This window comes from Lathyrus oleraceus, chromosome 4 (genome assembly GCF_024323335.1).
Source record: "Lathyrus oleraceus cultivar Zhongwan6 chromosome 4, CAAS_Psat_ZW6_1.0, whole genome shotgun sequence".
Classification (NCBI taxonomy): domain Eukaryota; kingdom Viridiplantae; phylum Streptophyta; class Magnoliopsida; order Fabales; family Fabaceae; genus Lathyrus; species Lathyrus oleraceus.
Window position 1 is genome coordinate 413,824,903 of NC_066582.1, and position 20,012 is coordinate 413,844,914.

At 37.8% G+C, this 20,012-nt stretch overlaps 1 protein-coding gene across 1 annotated transcript; it reads left to right on the forward strand.

The window, feature by feature from the left end:
- Window positions 1-17,654: 17,654 nt before the first annotated feature.
- LOC127137768 (uncharacterized) lies at window positions 17,655-18,218 on the forward strand. The gene has a single exon (XM_051064192.1). The coding sequence runs from the start codon at window positions 17,655-17,657 to the stop codon at window positions 18,216-18,218; it is 564 nt and encodes a 187-aa protein (XP_050920149.1).
- Window positions 18,219-20,012: the final 1,794 nt, after the last annotated feature.

Genomic DNA, 20,012 nt, shown 5'->3' on the forward strand with positions numbered 1-20,012 from the left:
AGGAGGACGAAAACAGACGAAGACGGACGGAAACCCTGGCACAGAAACCCTGGAGACCAGCTTAAGGAATTCCGAGTAAAGAAACCCTAAAGGCTGCTCATCCGCTCCGAAGCTACCGCCGCCCAATTCCATCCGATACCAAGAGTGGTCAGTCCCTTCAACATCGTAGCTCGGTTGCAAACAGGTTGGCGTATCTCTAATGTTTTATGCTTTTAATCGATAATCTCTACATACATAAGGCATCATGATTAAATTTCCGGATATGTAATTTGATTTCACATGCGAATTTAAATATGCTTGAATATCCTGAATGTTTATCCATGCTATTCCTGTAATTCAATGCCACAAAGTTCAGGGTTCCGGAGATCATGCTGCCATCAAATTCAAAACCAGCAGCCGCTCGCTAGCACATCGCTAAGCGAGCTTGTAGCGAGTACTCGCTAAGCGTTCGCTAGGCGAAGCAGGAGCGAACGAGACAGGGGCTGCTTTGTTCCTTTTCTGTTCTGCCTTATGTTTGTCCAATCGAGCTTCATTATAATTCTGCATTATCTGGCCTGACTTTATGACTGTTGTGTTTATTTTGTGGTGCAATTTTCAATTGTACTTTACCTCGATGCTCTAACCCGTGTGCTGAATTGTGTAAAGGTTTACATATTCCCGAGGAAATGGCCGGCTAGGTATTCCACCTTATGTGTGGGATATCCCTATGGAGATGGATACTGACTTACTTAGTTTTAATGTGGAGATTCATCCTAAATTCTCTAGTTGATTTTAATGTATTGATTTCATCGATGTTAATGTGGACCTAATTACCTAATTGATTACGGCTATATAATTAATTGTAAAACTTTGCCTTTTAATAAGTGATCTTGGACCTCTCTTTTGTTACCCTACGATTACGGTATTATGGTCATGTCCCACGAATATGGGGATGCACTTAGCAAAGACCCTTCGGTTAAATCATCATAGTCCCTCGAATGTTGCCTTTGTCCCTCGATGACCCTTCGGTGTAGCCTACGGTTAAATGATGATAGTCCCTTCGAATGCTAAGGTATCCTCACAACTGTTGCCTTCAATGACCAATCGATGACCCTACGGTGACCCTTTTACATCCAAAGGATAAAACTACTTACTTCTCAATAGTAAGGACAGTTTTACCCTCATAAGGATAGGAAATGCCCATAAAGACCTTGGGTAGGTATAACTCCTAAATGCTTGCTCACAACTAAAACTACTTTTCACACCTCACACTTTTCAAAACCTCCATTAGAGAATCACCACTTGGCATACATTCGTACCAGAATCATTGTCAAGTTATATTTTTCTAAATAACTTTCAAAACTAAACGAGATAACCGCTTTGTATACATTCATACAAGAATCATTACAAAGTTAAATTCTCTTTTCAAAACATTTTCTAAACAATGCACAACCACTTTTTCCAGACAAACATAAGTGATCAAGCAATTAAGAGCCCATGGATAACCATGGATACAAAGGGTGCTAACACCTTCCCTTTGTATAATGTACCTCCCGAACCTAAGAATCTAAATTAAGGTCTTTCCTGTTCTTTTCCACCTTTCTTTATTGGATAAAAGAAAAGTCGGTGGCGACTCTTGCTAACCGCGACACTGCGATTAAAAACACATTAAAGTCAGTTCACCGTATGACATTATGGATATCCACCCATCCTATAGCTGTCTCTTAGGCAGACCATGGATTCACGAGGCTGGCGCCGTGACATCCACCCTACACCAGAAGCTGAAATTCGTGAAGAACAGGAAACTGGTTGTGGTATGGGGAGAAAAGGCTCTCCTGGTTAACCACTTGTCTTCCTTCTCATACATAGATGCTGAGGATGAAGTTGGAACTCCTTTCCAAGGTTTATCTATTGCTGAGCCTATTGAGAAGAGAACTCCTTCATTTGCTTCCTATCGAGATGCGAAACTGGCCATTGAATGTGGTGCAGTTGCTGGTCTAGGAAAAATGATTGAGCTTGAAGATAACAAGTCTCGGGCTGGCATTGGCTTTTCTTCTGGGGTCTTCAACGAGAAAGGGCTGTTCAAGAGTGGAGGTTTCATCCACACCGGTCAAGATGAAGATGTTGCTATTGTCTTGGAAGAGGATGCAGAGGATTCTGACAATTTTGTCATCCCTGGTGGGATCTGCAACAATTGGGTTGCTGTGGATGTTCCTACAGTTATCCATAAATTAAAGTAATAATCACTTTGTTTAAAAACCCTTCTCCCATGCCAAAAGGAGAAGTGATGACATTGTTGGCAGCATAAATACAATGATGTTTTCATTCAATAAATTCATGTTAAATGTTTGTTTTTCCAATTATTTTCACTTTTTGCTTTTTGCATGAAATTGGTGATCACAAAAAACCCTAAACAAGAATAAAAATAATCTTTTCATCTGCATAATGATTGTCTTGTTTGATTTCTAAAAAGCTTTTTATATCCAAAATCATTATGCAGGTTGATTTCTAAACCCATTGAACATAATGATCCAACGCCATCTCCCAATTTTGAATTCCCTGTATTCGAAGCAGAGGAAGATGATGTTGACAAGATTCCTGATGAGATTACCCGTCTTCTTGAGCATGAAAAGAAGATCATTCAATTGCATCTTGAGAACCTATAAACAGTCAAATTAGGGTTTTACAGATGTAATAAAAAAAAGAGGGTGAAAAAAAAAACAAAAAACAAAAAACAAAAAACAAAAAAAAGAGAAAAAATAAAGGAAAAAATGGCGCCCTCAGACCCCAAGTTGACTGATGCTGAATGGATTCAGAGTCGTTATGACCAGTTGAATCTGATTGAAGAGAAAAGATTGACTGCCATGTGCCATGGTCAGTTATATCAGCAGAGAATGAAGAAAGCATTCGATAACAAGGTCAAGCCTCGTGTGTTCCGAGAAGGTGACCTTGTGCTCAAGAAAGTCTTGTCTTTCGCGCCCGATTCCAGGGGCAAGTGGACTCCAAACTACGAAGGTTCATATGTTGTTAAGAGAGCCTTTTCAGGCGGTGCTTTGATACTTACAACTATGGATGGGGAGGATTTCACTCGTCCTGTGAATTCAGATGCAGTCAAGAAATACTTTGCCTAAAATAAAAATAGAATAGCTCGCTAAGTTGAAAATCTGAAAGGGCGGCTTAGGCAAAAATAAGCGTCTCGGTGGATTGAATACCCGAAAGGGCGATCCAGGCAAAAGTTAGAGACATGAAAAAAATGAATTTTGCATCCCGCTAGATTGAGTACCTCACCCTGGGGCAATCTAGGCAAAAATTATGGATTTGGCAAGTAACTGCATCTTGACAAGACTGTGTTCTACATCTGTCATCCGCCAGAAATTCTTGATTCGTCGTCAACTAAAGCTTCGAATACATCGAATTCGGAATTGGTAGAGAAATGGTCATTATGTTCAATGTAGCCCTTTTCCAATATATATCACCAATTTCAAACTTGTACAGATCTATGGAGTCTTGCCATTTGCAGGCTACCATTCCATCAAATAAATTTGAGCTTTTATCCAATTATTTGCACTCTTATTTGTTTCTATTCAACAAATGTTTTGCATGTTTTAATTGATAAAATATCATTGTTTTGAAAAATGATTTTTTCATAACTTGTTTTTAAACAAAGTGAACATTCACAATGATAAAAGATACTTAAGAGATCCTCAGTGCTCTCCCAAGGGTGGTATGATTCCCAACAGGGTAAGGCATTTGTTCATATCCCTTGCATCGCTGTATCTTCCTCCTCCGGGCCCCTATTATGGTTCATCCCCAGTAGAGTGTTGTTTGAACACTTTCGTGGTTCATCCCCAGTAGAGTGTTGTTTGAACACTATTGTGGGGCAGTTCCCAAGCAGAGCGCTTGTTGAAGATTTAAACCTTCATCTCTCTAGAAGAGCAGCAATCTTTCCTCACCAGCAGGTGTGATACTCTCTAGAAGATTCGGTATTTGGTGGTTGATCCCCAGATTTCCTTCGGATATATCCCCACCAGAGTGGTTGGTGTGGTGAACTTTATATGTGTTGGTTCATCCCTGAGTGGTATGTTTGTTGAGATGTTCACCACTCTCCCTTTCAGCAACAGAGCAGAGATCCTCTCCCATCAGCAGGATGTGATCTCCTTGGTGGGTTTGGTACTCGGTGTTTGATCACCAGTTTCCTCTCATCTCTTCCGCAATGAAGTCGCCAACAAAGTTGTTTTTGTGGCCGTTTCTGCCTGTGCAATGAACTCTTTTCTCCGGTTGTGACTGATGATCCCTCTGGAGCCTCTTGTGTTCTTCCTCCCCTGCAGAGATGTTGTTGTTCCCTGGTATCCGGTCTCCGGCAGATTGCTCTTTGCTCTCTGGTGATTTTGGCTTCCCTCTTGAGGGGTAGTACCGGTTGGTTGATTCCTTGACCTATGTGTGTTAGACATGTCTGTTTTGTCAGCATTCATCATACATAAATCATGCATATATGCATAATCATAACATTCAGATATTCATTTTGCATTCTTTACCATATATCTTTTGATTGTTGTCTCCTGCTAATTGGTGATATAGATCTCCCCAGTAGATCTCCCCAAGCAAATGTTGGTGTGTCTGATCTCTCCATATAGAGTCAGCCCCTTAAGCAGAAAGTGTTTACCCTTTCCTTCTGCACTCCCCACTGAGTTATATCCTCGTGGATGACGGTTGTTTCCGTTTCCTCCCAACACATATATTGGGATGGGTTTCCCTATTGAGTTATTTCCTCATTAGGATGAGTCTTGATTCAGTTTTGCCTTTTTGGTTCGATCCTGAATTGGCTCCTTGTGGCTGTCTCTTGTACTTCCCTGTGGTATAAATGAATAGTTGCTCACTAACAGGAACTCATTCATCCTATTCCCCCAGCGGAATTTGTGGCCTTCTACCTACTAACCGGTAGTTATAAGTCCTATTATTGTGGTTTTCTACCCAGTAGCTGGTAGTTGTAAACCCTCTGTTTCCCAGCTGAGTCTGTGGTCTTCTACCCACTGACCGGTAGATGTAAATCCTACATTTTTTCTCCCCATCGGAGTCTGTGGTATTCTACCTACTAACCGGTAGTTGTAAACCCTATTTTCTCCCTTGTTGCAGAGTTAACCTTGTTGTTCATCCCAACCGATGACGGTTACTCTTCTGTGGTTTTCTGCCCAGTCTTCGGTAGATGTAATCCCCTCTTTGATGGTTATCATTATCCAATATTCGGTCTTGATATTCCCTCTTCTGTCGGACAATTGCTCTGAGTAAGCAATTTTATCCCCAGCGGGTCCTCCTTCATTTACCGTTTGCCGGTAATGTTTGTTGTTCCCTTTGATTGGTCATCTTTATATACCTAGTTTGGTATCCCGGTGCCTTTCGTTTCGGTCGATTTATCCTTTAACAACCTACAACCCGGTTACGGATAATCTTCCATGCGAGTATATTATCTACGTTATGACGGCAATAGATAATATATCTCATGCACTCTTCAGTCGAAGTTTTGTCTTTCTTCAGTTGAGTAAGATTCATATTCCTTGTGGAATCGAATGTCCATCCTTTAACAGGTTTGCTTTTGCTCTCTTCCAGGATGATGAGTGTTTTGGAGCACACACCAATTCACGATTTCGGTCGATTTATCCTTTAATAACCTACAACCCGGTTATGGATAATCTTCCATGCGAGTATGTTATTTATGTTCTGACGGTAATAGATAATATATCTCATGCACTCTTCAGTTGAAGTCTTTTGTTCTTCCTCAGTCGAGTAAGATTCGTATTCCTTTTTGGAGTCGAATGTCCATCCTTTAACAAGTTTGTTTTTTCAGCTCTCTTCCAGGATGATGAGTGTTTTGGAACACACACCAATTCTCGATTTCGGTCGATTTATCCTTTAATAACCTACAACCCGGTTATGGATAATCTTCCATGCGAGTATGTTATTTATGTTCTGACGGTAATAGATAATATATCTCATGCACTCTTCAGTTGAAGTCTTTTGTTCTTCCTCAGTCGAGTAAGATTCGTATTCCTTTGTGGAGTCGAATGTCCATCCTTTAACAAGTTTTCTTTTTCAGCTCTCTTCCAGGATGATGAGTGTTTTAGAACACACACCAATTCACGATTTCGGTCGATTTATCCTTTAACAACCTACAACCCGGTTATGGATAATCTTCCATGCGAGTATGTTATCTATGTTCTGACGGTAATAGATAATATATCTCATGCACTCTTCAGTTGAAGTCTTTTGTTCTTCCTCAGTCGAGTAAGATTCGTATTCCTTGTGGAATCAAATGTCCATCCTTTAACAAGTTTGCTTTTGCTCTCTTCCAGGATGATGAGTGTTTTGGAACACACACCAATTCACGATTTCGGTTGATTTATCCTTTAACAACCTACAACCCGGTTACGGATAATCTTCCATGCGAGTATATTATCTATGTTATGACGGTAATAGATAATATATCTCATGCACTCTTCAGTCGAAGTTTTGTCTTTCTTCAGTTGAGTAAGATTCATATTCCTTGTGGAATCGAATGTCCATCCTTTAACAAGTTTGCTTTTGCTCTCTTCCAGGATGATGAGTGTTTTGGAACACACACCAATTCACGCCTCGGTCGGTCACCTATTATATACCTACTACCCGGTATCCCTGATGTTCCTTCCTTTCTGCTCCCTATTATGACCTCGGTCCCCTGTGGAGTCAGATTTCCCTGAGTTGAAACATACCTTTGTCAGGTCTTCCTCAGATGATTTGGTCGATTGATATCTCTCACCCGTACATCGGTCTTAGATATTCATTCTTCCCGAGCTTGTTACCCACTAACCGGTAACACCCCATCCTTTTGCTTTCCCTGGAGAGTCTCTTAGATTTCCCCAGCGGAGTTGTTGTTGTGATTCGCCTTTTGCTGTGTTGGCATATTCCCCAATACATGCATTTTCCCTGGCAAAGTTGCCTTGTCAGCTTTTTCCCCAGTCCGAGTCCGGATTTTTATCCGAAGTATCCTTTGTGGATAGTTTTGTTGTGTTGGCGTATTCCCTAGCACATGCCTTTTTGAGTCAGCTTGAGTCTTTCCATTGGATGTATTTCCATTTGGAATTCTTTTCCCCAGTTTTGAGTCGTGACTTGCTCACGCAGTTTCAGTCCTTTACTCCCCAGTAAGGTCTCCAGCTTGAAGTCGTGTCCTGCTCACGCATTCTTCTTTTTTTTCTTATTACCATAAGAGTCTCGTCAGAGTCTCTGTTCCATCAGTGAGTGAATTACTCCTATGGATTTTCAATTTCTCCTGATTTCTTTTCTTCTTTGTGGATACATATCCCCACAGAGTTAGTTTGTTTTGCATACATACATTTGCATCATGAGGTCTCTCAGGGACCAAAATTTGTCTCTTTGTTGTTATTTAAGCCCATTCTACCTCGTCGAGACGAAGATCCTAACCTTCATTTCTCCGGCTAGAATGACCTTAAATAGGGGCATCTGTAAGACCCCAATTTTGTCCCTAAGATCCCTCATGGCATCATATCATTGTATTGCATAGCCTCAAGGATCGTTGAGCATCTTGGCTTCCTTTCCCTTTGGGTTGGGATCTCCTGTGAGTGGCTTGAGATCACCAGGCATGCTTGCATTGTATATCATTATTTTTCTTGTTTTAATCACTAACCAAAAGCACAAAAATATGTCATTAACATTTTATTTTGCAGTTCAAGCAATCATCAAGTCAAGCAATTCAAGAGCATCCTTGGTACAAGAGATGATGGTATTTTCTTGGTGTGAGGACCACATGATTATCATATTAAGCTTATATGAGCTAGGTTTCATTTTGGAGCAAATTCCCCAAGTGGAAAGGCTCAAGTTCATCAGGCATTGTCAAGGTCATCTGAGGACCAACAGAATCAACTGTACAGTCTACTGAGGGCTTTGAGGTGGGGGAAATGATTTGAAACATCCCATTCATGTTCAAACAAGGCCTATTCATCATGTCAAACATCTATCTTGAAGATTTTGAAGTCATTGCAAAAGTTTCCCAAAATAGAAAGTGACATGTAATTTCAAGTTTCCAAAAATGGCAAGTTTTTGGTCCACATTCAACTTGACTTTCCAACATCAAAGAAGCTTCAAATGAATTTTTGGTGAACATAAAAGTTGAAGATCTTTCTCTCCCATTTCCAAAACGTCCTATATCATTATCATCTTATAAATGGTTGAGAAGTTATGGCCAAATGATCACAAAGCATGCATGGAAGTTCAACATAGCATAACTTTTGATTCAAAACTCCAAATTGGTCCACTCTTTTTGCAAAATGCTCCTTGTGACCAAGACTTTCCAAGTGAATCATTGCCTTGCATGAAAGAAGCTCACGTGATCACTTGTTCATACATATGCATTTTGGAGGGAAATTCAATAATTTGAAATTGGATGATCATACAAGCCAATTAACACTTCCATCATGATTATTGAATGATTTTAAGTGAAAACAAGGCTCAGCATGGCACTGTTCACGTACACATGACCACATGCTAAGCACACTTGCCATTTTTGCACTACACCTCATATTTCCTTAATCAAGATTAACCAAGGCTTAATTGTGATTTGAGTGTGATTAAGGGATCATATATAAGCTAAATCATAACTGCATTTCAGAGGAGAACAATTTCAGATCTCAAATTTCACATTCCCTCCATTTTTTCTCTCTCTTTGAATCTCTCTATTCTCCACACAAACACCAAGTTTCTTTATAGATTCATGATCCTGGTATAGTTTTGAGCAAGAATCAACCATTACTTTGGTCAATTCAGTCTAGATTCGTGCATGTCAAGAGCTTGAACATATTAATGGAAGCTTCAAATTGAGCTGGATCTAGGTGTTTCCAGCTGGTAATTCTTGCACAAAGCTTCATTAGAGGTTAAAGGAAGTTGATCTGGAGAGTTTGGAAGCCTAAGGACACGAATTCAATACACTGCATTTCAAGTAAGTGAAAATTCGATCATCATATTTTGCCAATTTCTTGCCATGATTATGTAGATCGTGTTGTGCTGAGAATGCTGATAGTTTTAGATCTTGATTTGGTTGAGTATTGTGCATGATATGTTGATTTAAAGTTTGGATGATGAAAATGTTTCCCTTCGATCCGTGCGTGTTAGTGAGATTTAGGTTGAATGAACATGATATTCGGATTCTATGTTGCAAGACCTTTCCAACCATATAAGATTCATCAATTTCTGGAAAAAAATTGTGAACCTCCGCCGGATTCCAATCGGAGAAGACGACCGGAAACAATGTTCCGGCCGTCTGGTTCAGTCGGTAGGGTTCGCTCAAAACGCAGCGTTTTGGTTATGAGCGCGCTTTGAACCTTGCTCGCATCAGTTCGATTCTTGGCATATGCGTTTTGTGAGTTTCATTTGAATTATCATTTTCTGGACCTGGCGTGCGTAGGTTCGATTCTTCGCTTGTGCATTTTCTGAATATTAATGTGAATTCTCATTTACCTGGCGTGCGTGTGTTCGAGCCTGGTTGTGTGCATATCCTGATTTTTATTTGAATCTTCATTTTCCCTCCTATTTTCCATATCATTTCATTTTATTTCATTTTATTTCTTCAACTTTAAAAAATCATAAAAAATAGCCAAATGTTTCAAATTGATCCCAATTTTTTTTCACATTTTTGTTTTGACCTCTAGCTTTTTATAGCATTTAGTTCATGAATTGTTTGACTCTGGATTTGTAGTTTGGAATTTTTGTTTGAACCATGTGCAAATTTGATATGTCATGATAAATGCTTTGTGAAATGCTTTGTGTTGATCCAATTGATCTGAAATTTGGCATGCTTAATCCTAACATGTGATATGATTTTTGAGATTTAATTTGAGATTTTTTATCATATGTTATCACTATTTTAGACACATGAAGATATGTTGTGACAATTTGTGTCACATTTTTGGTATTCAATTTGTGCATTTTTGTTTACCTATCATTTGAGATCTTCTGGATTTAATTTTTGGCATGATGTCTATTCATAACATGTTGAGCTTGCATAAAAAATTTCATGATCATTGGATGCTTTTCTATTTTGATTTGGATTTTCTAACTTGGATGTCCATTTTGTGCACCTTTGCTTGCCCTTGCTTTACATTGGTCACTTGATGCCTTTGCCATATGAATTGAAGTTGGTCCTTTTGAGGACATCTTATGACATGTTTGAACTTGCTTTGTGCAAAAGATTGAGTTCTGTTTTGATCATTTGATTTGGTTTTGAACCTAGTCTTTGTACTAGTGTTTTGTACATAAACTAATTATGCTTTGTGTTTCAGGTTTGGACATTTAGCATTGATGATTGGTTTGGTCTCACTTTGTGAGATACAAATGATTTGAATTCTAACACATTTCTGTTTTGTAGGATTCTAAGTGATAGGCTTGAGCTCATTGCTTCACTTGATTGCTTGATCATTGCTCATTGACTTGTGTAACAGTTGCACTGTTTGTCTGTCTGTTTTCTTATTGAGATATTAACTGTTTAAGCTTTTGTACAGGTATATTAGTTGCTAGCTTTTAGCTCTTTCTTGAGCTTTGGATTATATTTGATACACCACTTAGGTATCTATCTCTTACTCCATGTAGTCTGGAAGTCCTGTCACCTTTTTGGCAGGCATTTTGGCTGAAGTCCTTCTTAAGAGGCTCTGTTTGTGATTGTTTATATTTGTGCCAAAGACCTCTAAACGAGGCATGTTACTTGATAAGTCCTCCTAAGTGTAGAGGCAATTGACAGATAGAAGGGATTAACAATCAATCCCCATGTTATTCAGTGAGTCGTTCATTATGCTCGCACTACGTGTTGATGCTCTTGAACAAGTACCCAAGATCTTGTTTAGAGTCTGTCAAGTGGAATAGGATCCCACATTATGGATCCCCATGTTTTCTTTATCATAAGCTCACCCAGGCCAGGGTTAAGAGCATGAGGTCTCATCCTCATTTCCATCTTTGATCAGCTTCACCCTAACTCTCAGTGTTAGTGGTTAAGAGCTCACAGCTTACCTGAATACAATTTGGCTTGTTTGTCGAGGTTGATATGACCCCTCTTGACTAAAGCCTACCTATTTGATTGAGCCTATTGTTTGTATATAGTGTGTGATGCATTGTTTGCTTGATTGCTTTGCATGTGTTTGATTTTGCTCATTTGTTTGTTTTGAGGAGTTAGATATAAGTCCATCTATTGGCATTCTGTTTCCTGTTTGTTTTGAGGAGTTGGATGTAAGCCCATCTATTGGCATTCTGTTTCCGTTAGGAGTCGGATCTAAGTCCATATATTGGCATTCTGTTTCCGCTTTTGCTTTCAGGAGTTGGATGTAAGTCCATTGATTGGCATTCTGTTTCCTCTTTCTTTGAGTTCTCTTTTGAGACTTGTTATTTGCTTTTACCTTGTGTTGCCTTATTCCAAAGGATGGTACTTACTTGGATCATCTACATATGATCTCAAGAGAGGAACTCCTAATGTGGTTTTGTTCCTCATCCCCCACCTTTTTGTTTCCTTATACCTCCATCTTCATCCTTAACTCAAACCAAAAACTTTTGTGCAAACATTTGACTTGTTTTCAACATTAGAAACCTAAGCCTTAGGCTTTTGATTTTCAAACTTTCTTTTCATAATACTCATTTTGAATTGAATCTTTAAGTCAACTTTGACCATTTTGTACATACTTCTGACTGGTTAATGCAACTCACTCAAATGTGTCTCTTTTGTGGCTCCATGCCCACTTCTTAATCAAATTTTTCATAACCTTTAGCTATTAGGTTTGAGTTATCTTTGTAGTAGATGTAATACTCACCTATGTCCTTAGTGATTGGACAATAAGTCTTCCATGCTTATTATAAGGCATAATCCCTCACTAGCATGTTGAAGTTATCCTCACATGGTGGACTTGTGGTTTTTCAGGTCGAGTTTTCTCCCTTTGATAACAAAAGACCTTAAGGCTTTTGGACCAATCAACCCACTCATTTGTTTTGAAATCTTTTACCCGAACTACGGGGTTTTGATCCTTATCTTTCATGAGAGGGTACGTAGGCAATGGATTCATCCATCCAAACACAAAATGTAAATAAACTTGTATATTCTTCTCTCATCTCTTCAATCATGTTTGCACAAAATAATTTCATAAACAATAATCTTTGCAACAATGTGTGAAAAGGGCTCCCTAGGAGTACCTAGGATGCATTGGGTGCCTAACACCTTCCCTTTGCATAACCAACCCCCTTACCCAGATCTCTGACCTTCTTTTACTAGTTTTGTTTGTAAAACTTTATAGGTTTTTGTTCGTTTTCTAACCATTCCTTTGGATAAATAGAAGTGCGGTGGCGACTCGACTTTGTATGATTTACCTTGGATTTAGTCAATATCTCCAATGGTAACGAATACACCGCTACACCATCTCCCTTTTCATCATTTATTGCAAATGGATTTAAGTAAGGTTAATGTATTTTGGATGGACGAAAAATACTCGAATGGCCGAGTAAGGCTACTGGTATCCAAGTACTCGGGGAAGGGAATGGAAGACTCTATACCACCTCCTTTTTCGTCTAAGTTTGTTGCAAAATTGAGTTTAACTTAAGGTTTGATTATGAAAATAATTTGGATGTGGCGGGGACTAGAAGTTTTGTTAACAGATGACAATTGCTTGAATGGCCGAGTAAGGCTACTCGTATCCAAGTAATTGAGGAGAGAAATCGAAGGCTCAAGACCATCCCCCTTTTCATCTTTAATGAAATGGTGTTTAATTTCAATTAAGTGTTTTGGATCTGAATAGGGAAAAGACACTTGATGTTGGATCGAGGTTTTTATTATGTGTTTAAACTGAAAAATCGAATAGAATGATTTAAGGGTTTTGAAAATGACGGAGAAGTGGGTATGAAAATGGTTCTAATTTTTAAAAATTATTCGACGTTGGATCGAGTATCTGTTTTTGTTCTTTTTTAAAGTGTTGATTTTAATTTTCGAATTAACGCTCAACTGATACAATAAAGTAAATGAAAATGGTAAACTTATTACATATTTACGGGAATGGGGGTACACTTTATCAAATGGGGATAGGACACAATAACTAAATCATACAAGTTTTGAAAGACAGTTGTAAAAATAAAAGAATCTCGTTGTAAGAAAGCCCAAGAGGAAGCCAAAAAGACTCGACACTGAAACATTGATATATATATATATATAACTTGAAATTTGACGCTGTAACATACTTTTATATATATATATATATATATATATATATATATATATATATATAAAAGAATTTAAAGTCGAACGTGATATACGTATGAAACCGGAAACCAAACAAAGCACATTTATATATGAACCAAAATAAAAAGTATAAAGTAAAACAAAGTAATATATAAATACACTTATAGTAGAAAAAGCAAATAACTAGTTAAATGGATGCCAAAGTTTCTTAACTTTATATTAAAAATTTAATTTCTAATGTTTAAATGATCATTTATAAAATAAAACCTTTATTGTGAAAATGAAATAAATAAAACAAATAAAAAGTAATAATAGAAATATGGCAAAGATTTTTATCAGCTTCATTAAAAGTATGTTTTAAAATAAATTTCTAATGTCATTCATAAAAGTCATTTTTGAAAAACAGTGAACACAAAAATTGAAAAAAATATTGCATGCATTTATAAGAAAACAAATTGAAAGGAATTACCAGCTACTAGAACACATAACTATTAGTTTCCATCAGAAGAAACATTTCACGGCTGAAAATCAAATCATCTCCAAATAATCCAAAATTTTAATGCATATTTACACTCACATAGAAACAAAAATATATAAACAACACAAACTCTTATTGCTATAGTACACACATAAACTTTAACTAACATAAACTCTTATTGCTATAGTACACACATAAACTTTAACTAACATTTCACAAATCAAAGTGGATCGAGTTTCTCATTCTCTCTTTACCCATTTGTCCTCTTAAAACACACAAACCATAAACTCATAACTCAAACACACACCTCAGATCTAAACATATATTGAAATGAAATCATGCATATTTTCTTCCTCTCTCCAAGACAAATAAAAAACAACAAGCATCTTCAAGATCAATCTAAAACAAACATCAATAACATAAATTAAACTCAAGAGGATGAAAAGAAATAAACTACAATGGAATAGCTATACCAACAGAAGCAGCAACAAGTCGGAGCGTGAACAGAGAGAAGCTACGCGATGGAGGTCACGGCGGTTAGAGCTATGCGCGGTGGAAAAAGTATTTGCGTTTGCAAAGGTGATGGTAGCACGAAGGGATTTGAGGCTCTACGAAAATAGCTTTGAGTTTGGAGTGATGTGTTTCAGTGATGATGTCGAGACATAGAGAATGTATGTTGTTGGAAAGAGGTTGACGGTGTGAGATGCAGATTCGATGCAATTGGTGGTGCGGCTGAGTTTGAAGACGTGGTAGTTGTTTATAATTTTTTTCTTGTTTTGTTTTTTTATTTCTTGTGATCTTGAGGTATGAGAGTAAGGAATGGAGGAAAAGAAGTTGTGATCATGTTTTTTTTCTTTTCTTTGAAGATGAGAGATATGTTGTTCCTTTTAATAATGAGAGAGAGATATTTTTACTTATGAGAGTGAGACAACTATCAAGAAGTAGCAGAGGGAGGGAAGTTTGATATGTAGTGAGTTGAGAGAGTTGACATTTGCGTGTGACTTGCAATATACTACCAATTTTAGTAATCATGTTTGAATCCTAACAAAGCTACTTGGATTTGAGTCATCGTTAGTTTTATTGCCACTGTCACTTCTAGAACCCAAGCATATCAAGCATATCTAATGAAAGTAATATGTATCTAAACTCAAATCAAAGTAATATAGACATATCTTAAAAACAAACCAAAGTAATTCTTAAATTAAAGGAAAAGTTTAAAAAAAAACATTTAATAATTAGAATAAAACCAAAATACATAAAATAAAGTCACATTAAAAATACAGTTAATTCTAAATAATTCTAATAATTAATTTGGTTAAAAAAAACAAAAATAATCAGATAAAAAAAATGAAATTTGGACGCGAAAGTGCTCGAAAAATTAAACTGAACGTATTAAAATAAACGGCATGAAATATACTTCTTGGAAACATACAGGTTTTGATCTAATGTTGAAATAAAAATTGACCGGTTAAAAGGCTCAGGCGGAAAAAATGCGATCGAAAAAAGTAGTCGAAAAATTAAAACGAGCACGCCAGGTCGAACTACGCAAATCATAGATCAATAAAACTGACGTCTGAAAGCTCAACTTTGAAATTTTCCGACCGCTAATTTGATGTGCAGTTGAGAAACGATTTGACCGGTCTGTCTGTAGATCCGAAAATTATTTCGAGCGATATTTCAAGCACTATACAAAACAAAATACACGTTGTGACAAGTACAAAATGAAAACCACTTGTAAATGAACTGAATTGTTGACTGAATAATCGTGAACAGACAATCAAATGCAAATGAATCGCTCTTGGACCATTTGTTGTTGATTCTCAAACACAAATACAACCCTACAAAGATTCAGACGACGACAGTACTCTTGATTATCACTTTCTGAACCTCTGAAACACGATGCAATAAAAATAAGCGATGTAATGAGATTGAGAAATCAAGTCTTTTGACTTCTTAATTAACTGATGACTGAATGAAATGTCATCAAGACCAAATAAAATGTCAAAACTCCTGACCTTTTACCTGAACCCTAACGAATGTTTTTAACTGATGAAATGCACTACAAAATGGATCAATTTTACTATGCTGATGCGAATGAATAAACTCGGGGTAAAATTTAGGGTATGACAACAACGCCTACTGTTCCTTATCGCTCCACCCTCACTATGGTTTTTGGTGGGACAGAGAGGTAGTGGGCGAAGACAACTTCGGATATTTACGAGTATCCGAAATTGACCCCACAGGGTGGGGAAGTGAATTCGATGATGATGACTGAGTTCGCAACGTTAAAGAGGATTTCGGCTTACATAGCTGAAAACAAGCAGCAATTGGCCTTAGAGGCCGAAGTAAAAAAACATGGTTGTCGAAGCCAGTGAAGTTTCTCCATCAGAAGGTCCTGGAAAAGATTTTGACCCAAGACCACCTGACGAAGCTCAAGAAAAAGAGCAAGACCAGAGGCTCGATGCGATCGATGATGATAAGCCTTTGGGTTTTGAGAAAGACCCGCTAGCAACTAATGTTAAGATGCTATATCAAGATCCACTCGAAAAAGTAGACTTGGGAGAGGGGGTAACAAAAAGGCCAACCTACACCAGTGCCAACATCCATCCTCAACTCAAGATCGAAGTGGTCCAGTTGCTGAGAGAGTTTAAAGGTTGTTTCGCATGGGACTATGACGAAATGCCTGGTTTAAGTAGGGAGTTGGTCGAATTAAAACTGCCGATCAAACCTGGGAAGAAGCCGATGAAGCAAAATCCAAGACGATTTGCCCCAACAATATTGTCGAAAATCAAGGAGGAAGTTGAAAGACTTCTCTGGTGTAACTTCATTCGTACTGCCAGGTATGTCAAATGGTTAGCTAACATTGTGCCAGTTGTAAAAAAGAATGGTATGCTAAGGGTTTGCATAGATTTTAGAGATTTGAATAATGCAACCCCAAAAGATGAGTATTCGATGCCAGTGGCGGAAATGTTGGTCGATTCAGCCGCAGTTTATGAATATTTAAGCATGCTCGATGGGTATTCTGGGTACAATTAGATATTCATTGCTGAAGAAGATATCCCAAAAATGGAATTTCGTTGCCCTGGAGCCTTAGGTACCTACGAATGGGTAGTGATGTCTTTTGGTTTGAAAAATGCAGGGGCAACTTACCAAAGGGCGATGAATTCAATCTTCCATGATTTCATATAAACTTTTATGCAAATTTATATAGACGATATTGTTGTTAAGTCTATTTTTAGGAAGAGTCATATAGAACACCTTTGAATGTCTTTTGAACGAATGAAAAAATATGGTTTAAAAATGAACCCTCTAAAATTTACTTTTTGTGTGAAGGCTGGGGATTTTCTAGGTTTTGTGATCCATAAAAAAGGGATCGAAATAAACCAGAATAAAACCAAAGCCATCATGGAAGCGAAAGCACTATCAACAAAGAAAGGTTTGCAGTCACTGTTGGGCAAAATCAATTTCCTAAGGAGATTTATCTCAAACCTTAGTGGGAAGACGCAAGCATTTTCGTATTTGCTTCGACTCAATAAGGAGGTGTTCGAATGGGGGCAAGCTCAGCAAATGGCGTTCGATAAGATCAAAGCGTACTTGAGCCACCCACCAATTTTGATGCCAACTTGTAGAAATAAAAGTATGAGATTGTACATTTCTGCATCAGATAAAACCTTATGGAGCATGTTAACGCAAGAGGATGATAATGGTGTCGAGAGAGTTATTTATTACCTCCGGAGGGTTTTAAACGATGCAGAAACTAGGTATAGCATGATCGAAAAGTTATGTTTATGCTTCTATTTATCTTGTACAAAATTGAAGCATTATATCAAACCTGTTGTCATGTATGTTTCATCTCATTATGATATTATTAAACATATGTAATCTAAACCTATTTTGCATAGTCGAATTGGGAAATGGGCACTGGCATTGGCTGAATTTTCCTTAACATATATGACATTAAAAGTTGTGAAAGGTCAAGTAGTAGCAGACTTTATAGTTGATCACTCCATTGACGCTGCCGCTTTGAACTATGTTGAATTAGGGCCGCGGAAGCTATACTTCGACGGATCTAGCCATAAAAATGGCACAGGTGTCGGAGTCGTAATTATTTCTCCAAATAAAATTCCAATGACATTCCAATATAAAGTAAAAGGTATTTTTTCAAATAACAAAGCTGAATACGAATCCCTCATAACAAGACTTGAAATGTTGTTGGAATTGGGGGCAACTCAGGTCGAGATAATGGGAGACTCGGAGCTAGTTATAAAACAGATCACGAAAGAATATAGGTGTGTTAAAGAGAATCTGATCATGTATTTTAAAATCGCCAGTCGATTGTTGAAAAAGTTCGAAATGGTTTATATTCGACATATACCACGAATAGAGAACATGATAGCTAATGACCTGGCCCAAATCGCATCTGGGTATAAAATTTCGAGAGAAAAGTTGCACAAAGTCATAGAAGTTAGAGGAAAGGTAGTGGCAACCAGATTAACTCCCATGGATTTAGAATAGACAAGATTAGGATGTGTTGATGAAGGAAATTTCGAAATATTGGCGATAGACAGCTTGGCAGATGAAGACTGGAGAAAACCAATAGTAGTATACCTACAGAATCCCACAGCCTCTACTGATCGAAAAAACAAGTATCGAGCATTACATTATGTTCTTTTGGGTTCAGAGTTGTTTAAGAAATCTCCGGAAGGAATTTTACTGAAATGCCTTAGTGAGTCAGAGGCACACTTTTCCCTTTCAACTGTACATAGTAGAACATGTGGGGCACACCAAGTCAGTCATAAGATGAGATGGCTTTTATTTCGACAAGGAGTGTATTGGCCTACTATGTTGAAAGACTGTGTTGAATTCACGAAAGGTTGTCAAGAGTGTCAGGTGCATGCAGGTATATAACATGTCCCTGCAAATGAATTACATTCTATCATCAAACTGTGGCCATTTAGAGGTTGGGCTTTGGACTTAATCGGAGAAATTCGACCTCCCTCATCAAAAAGTCAAAGGTACATATTGGTAGGAGTTTATTATTTCACAAAATGGATTGAAGTCATACCTTTGCCAAATGTGAGCCAAGAGGATATGATCGAATTCATTCAAAAGTATATTATTTATAGGTTTGGAATTCCAGAAACAATCACAACGGATCAAGGATCAATATTTACTGGTCGAAAGATGTAGGAGTTCGCCACGGACATGGGTTTCAAATTGGTAACATCGACACCCTACTATGCTCAAGCTAATGGACAAGTCGAAGCTGCCAATAAGGTGATCATTGGTTTAATTAAAAACATGTAGGAAAAAAACCTAAGAATTGGCACAAGACTCTGGACCAAATTTTATGGGCATGTCGCACGTCCCCTAAAGAGGCTACTAAGTCGACCCCTTTTCGACTAACTTTTGGCCATGATGTTGTCTTGCCATTATAAATCCACCTGCAATCACTAAGAATTCAGAGGCGGCATGAACTCCCCACAGAATCATATTGGAGCATGATGTTGGATGAATTGGTCGATTTGGACGAGGAAAGGTTAAGTGTCTTAGAATTGCTAAGGCAGCAAAAGAAAAGGATAGAAGTCTCTTATAATAAGAAAGTTAAAGTTAAAAGCTTTACGCCTGGAGATTTGGTCTGGAAAGTGATCCTTCTAATGGATCGAAAAGATAGAGCCTTGGGGAAGTGATCCCCAAAGTTGGAAGGCCCTTTCCAAATTCTGCAGATTTTTTCTAATGGTGCCTATGAGATCGAAGAGCTCAGCGAAGATAAGAGGATTCTAAGAATAAACGGGAAGTATTTGAAAAAATACCAACCGACAATCCAAGAGGTAAAAATAAGAGACGAGTAACCGCGTAAATAAAGCAAAAGCCAAAATGGTAATAATAAAGTCATAAGGCCGAAAGACCAATATTTACTACAAGGAGAAATTTTGTTACATCATCAGACAAATAAGAATAGCATTAAAAGGGAAGATTGGCTTTAATCTGAAGATACTTGGCTTTGAGGAGCTCCAACCGTTTTTCGCACAAAGATCTTTTCGAGTAAAGGAGTTTGACGTCAGATTCAAGTTGTCGAGCTTTTTTGACAAACTCCATGCCAAGTGATAGATCTTGAGCCATCGAAGCATCATCAAATTCCAACAATTGTTGCTTGTCCTTTTCAGCATCAGAGATTTTGGCCTGCAGTTCTGATATTTGCTGTCTCCAGGAAGCAATGTTACGATCATGAGCATCGACTTTCTCTTTATTCTTTTGCTTCGCATGTTCCGACTCCATGGCCTTATTGGTATATTTGGTAGCAGCATC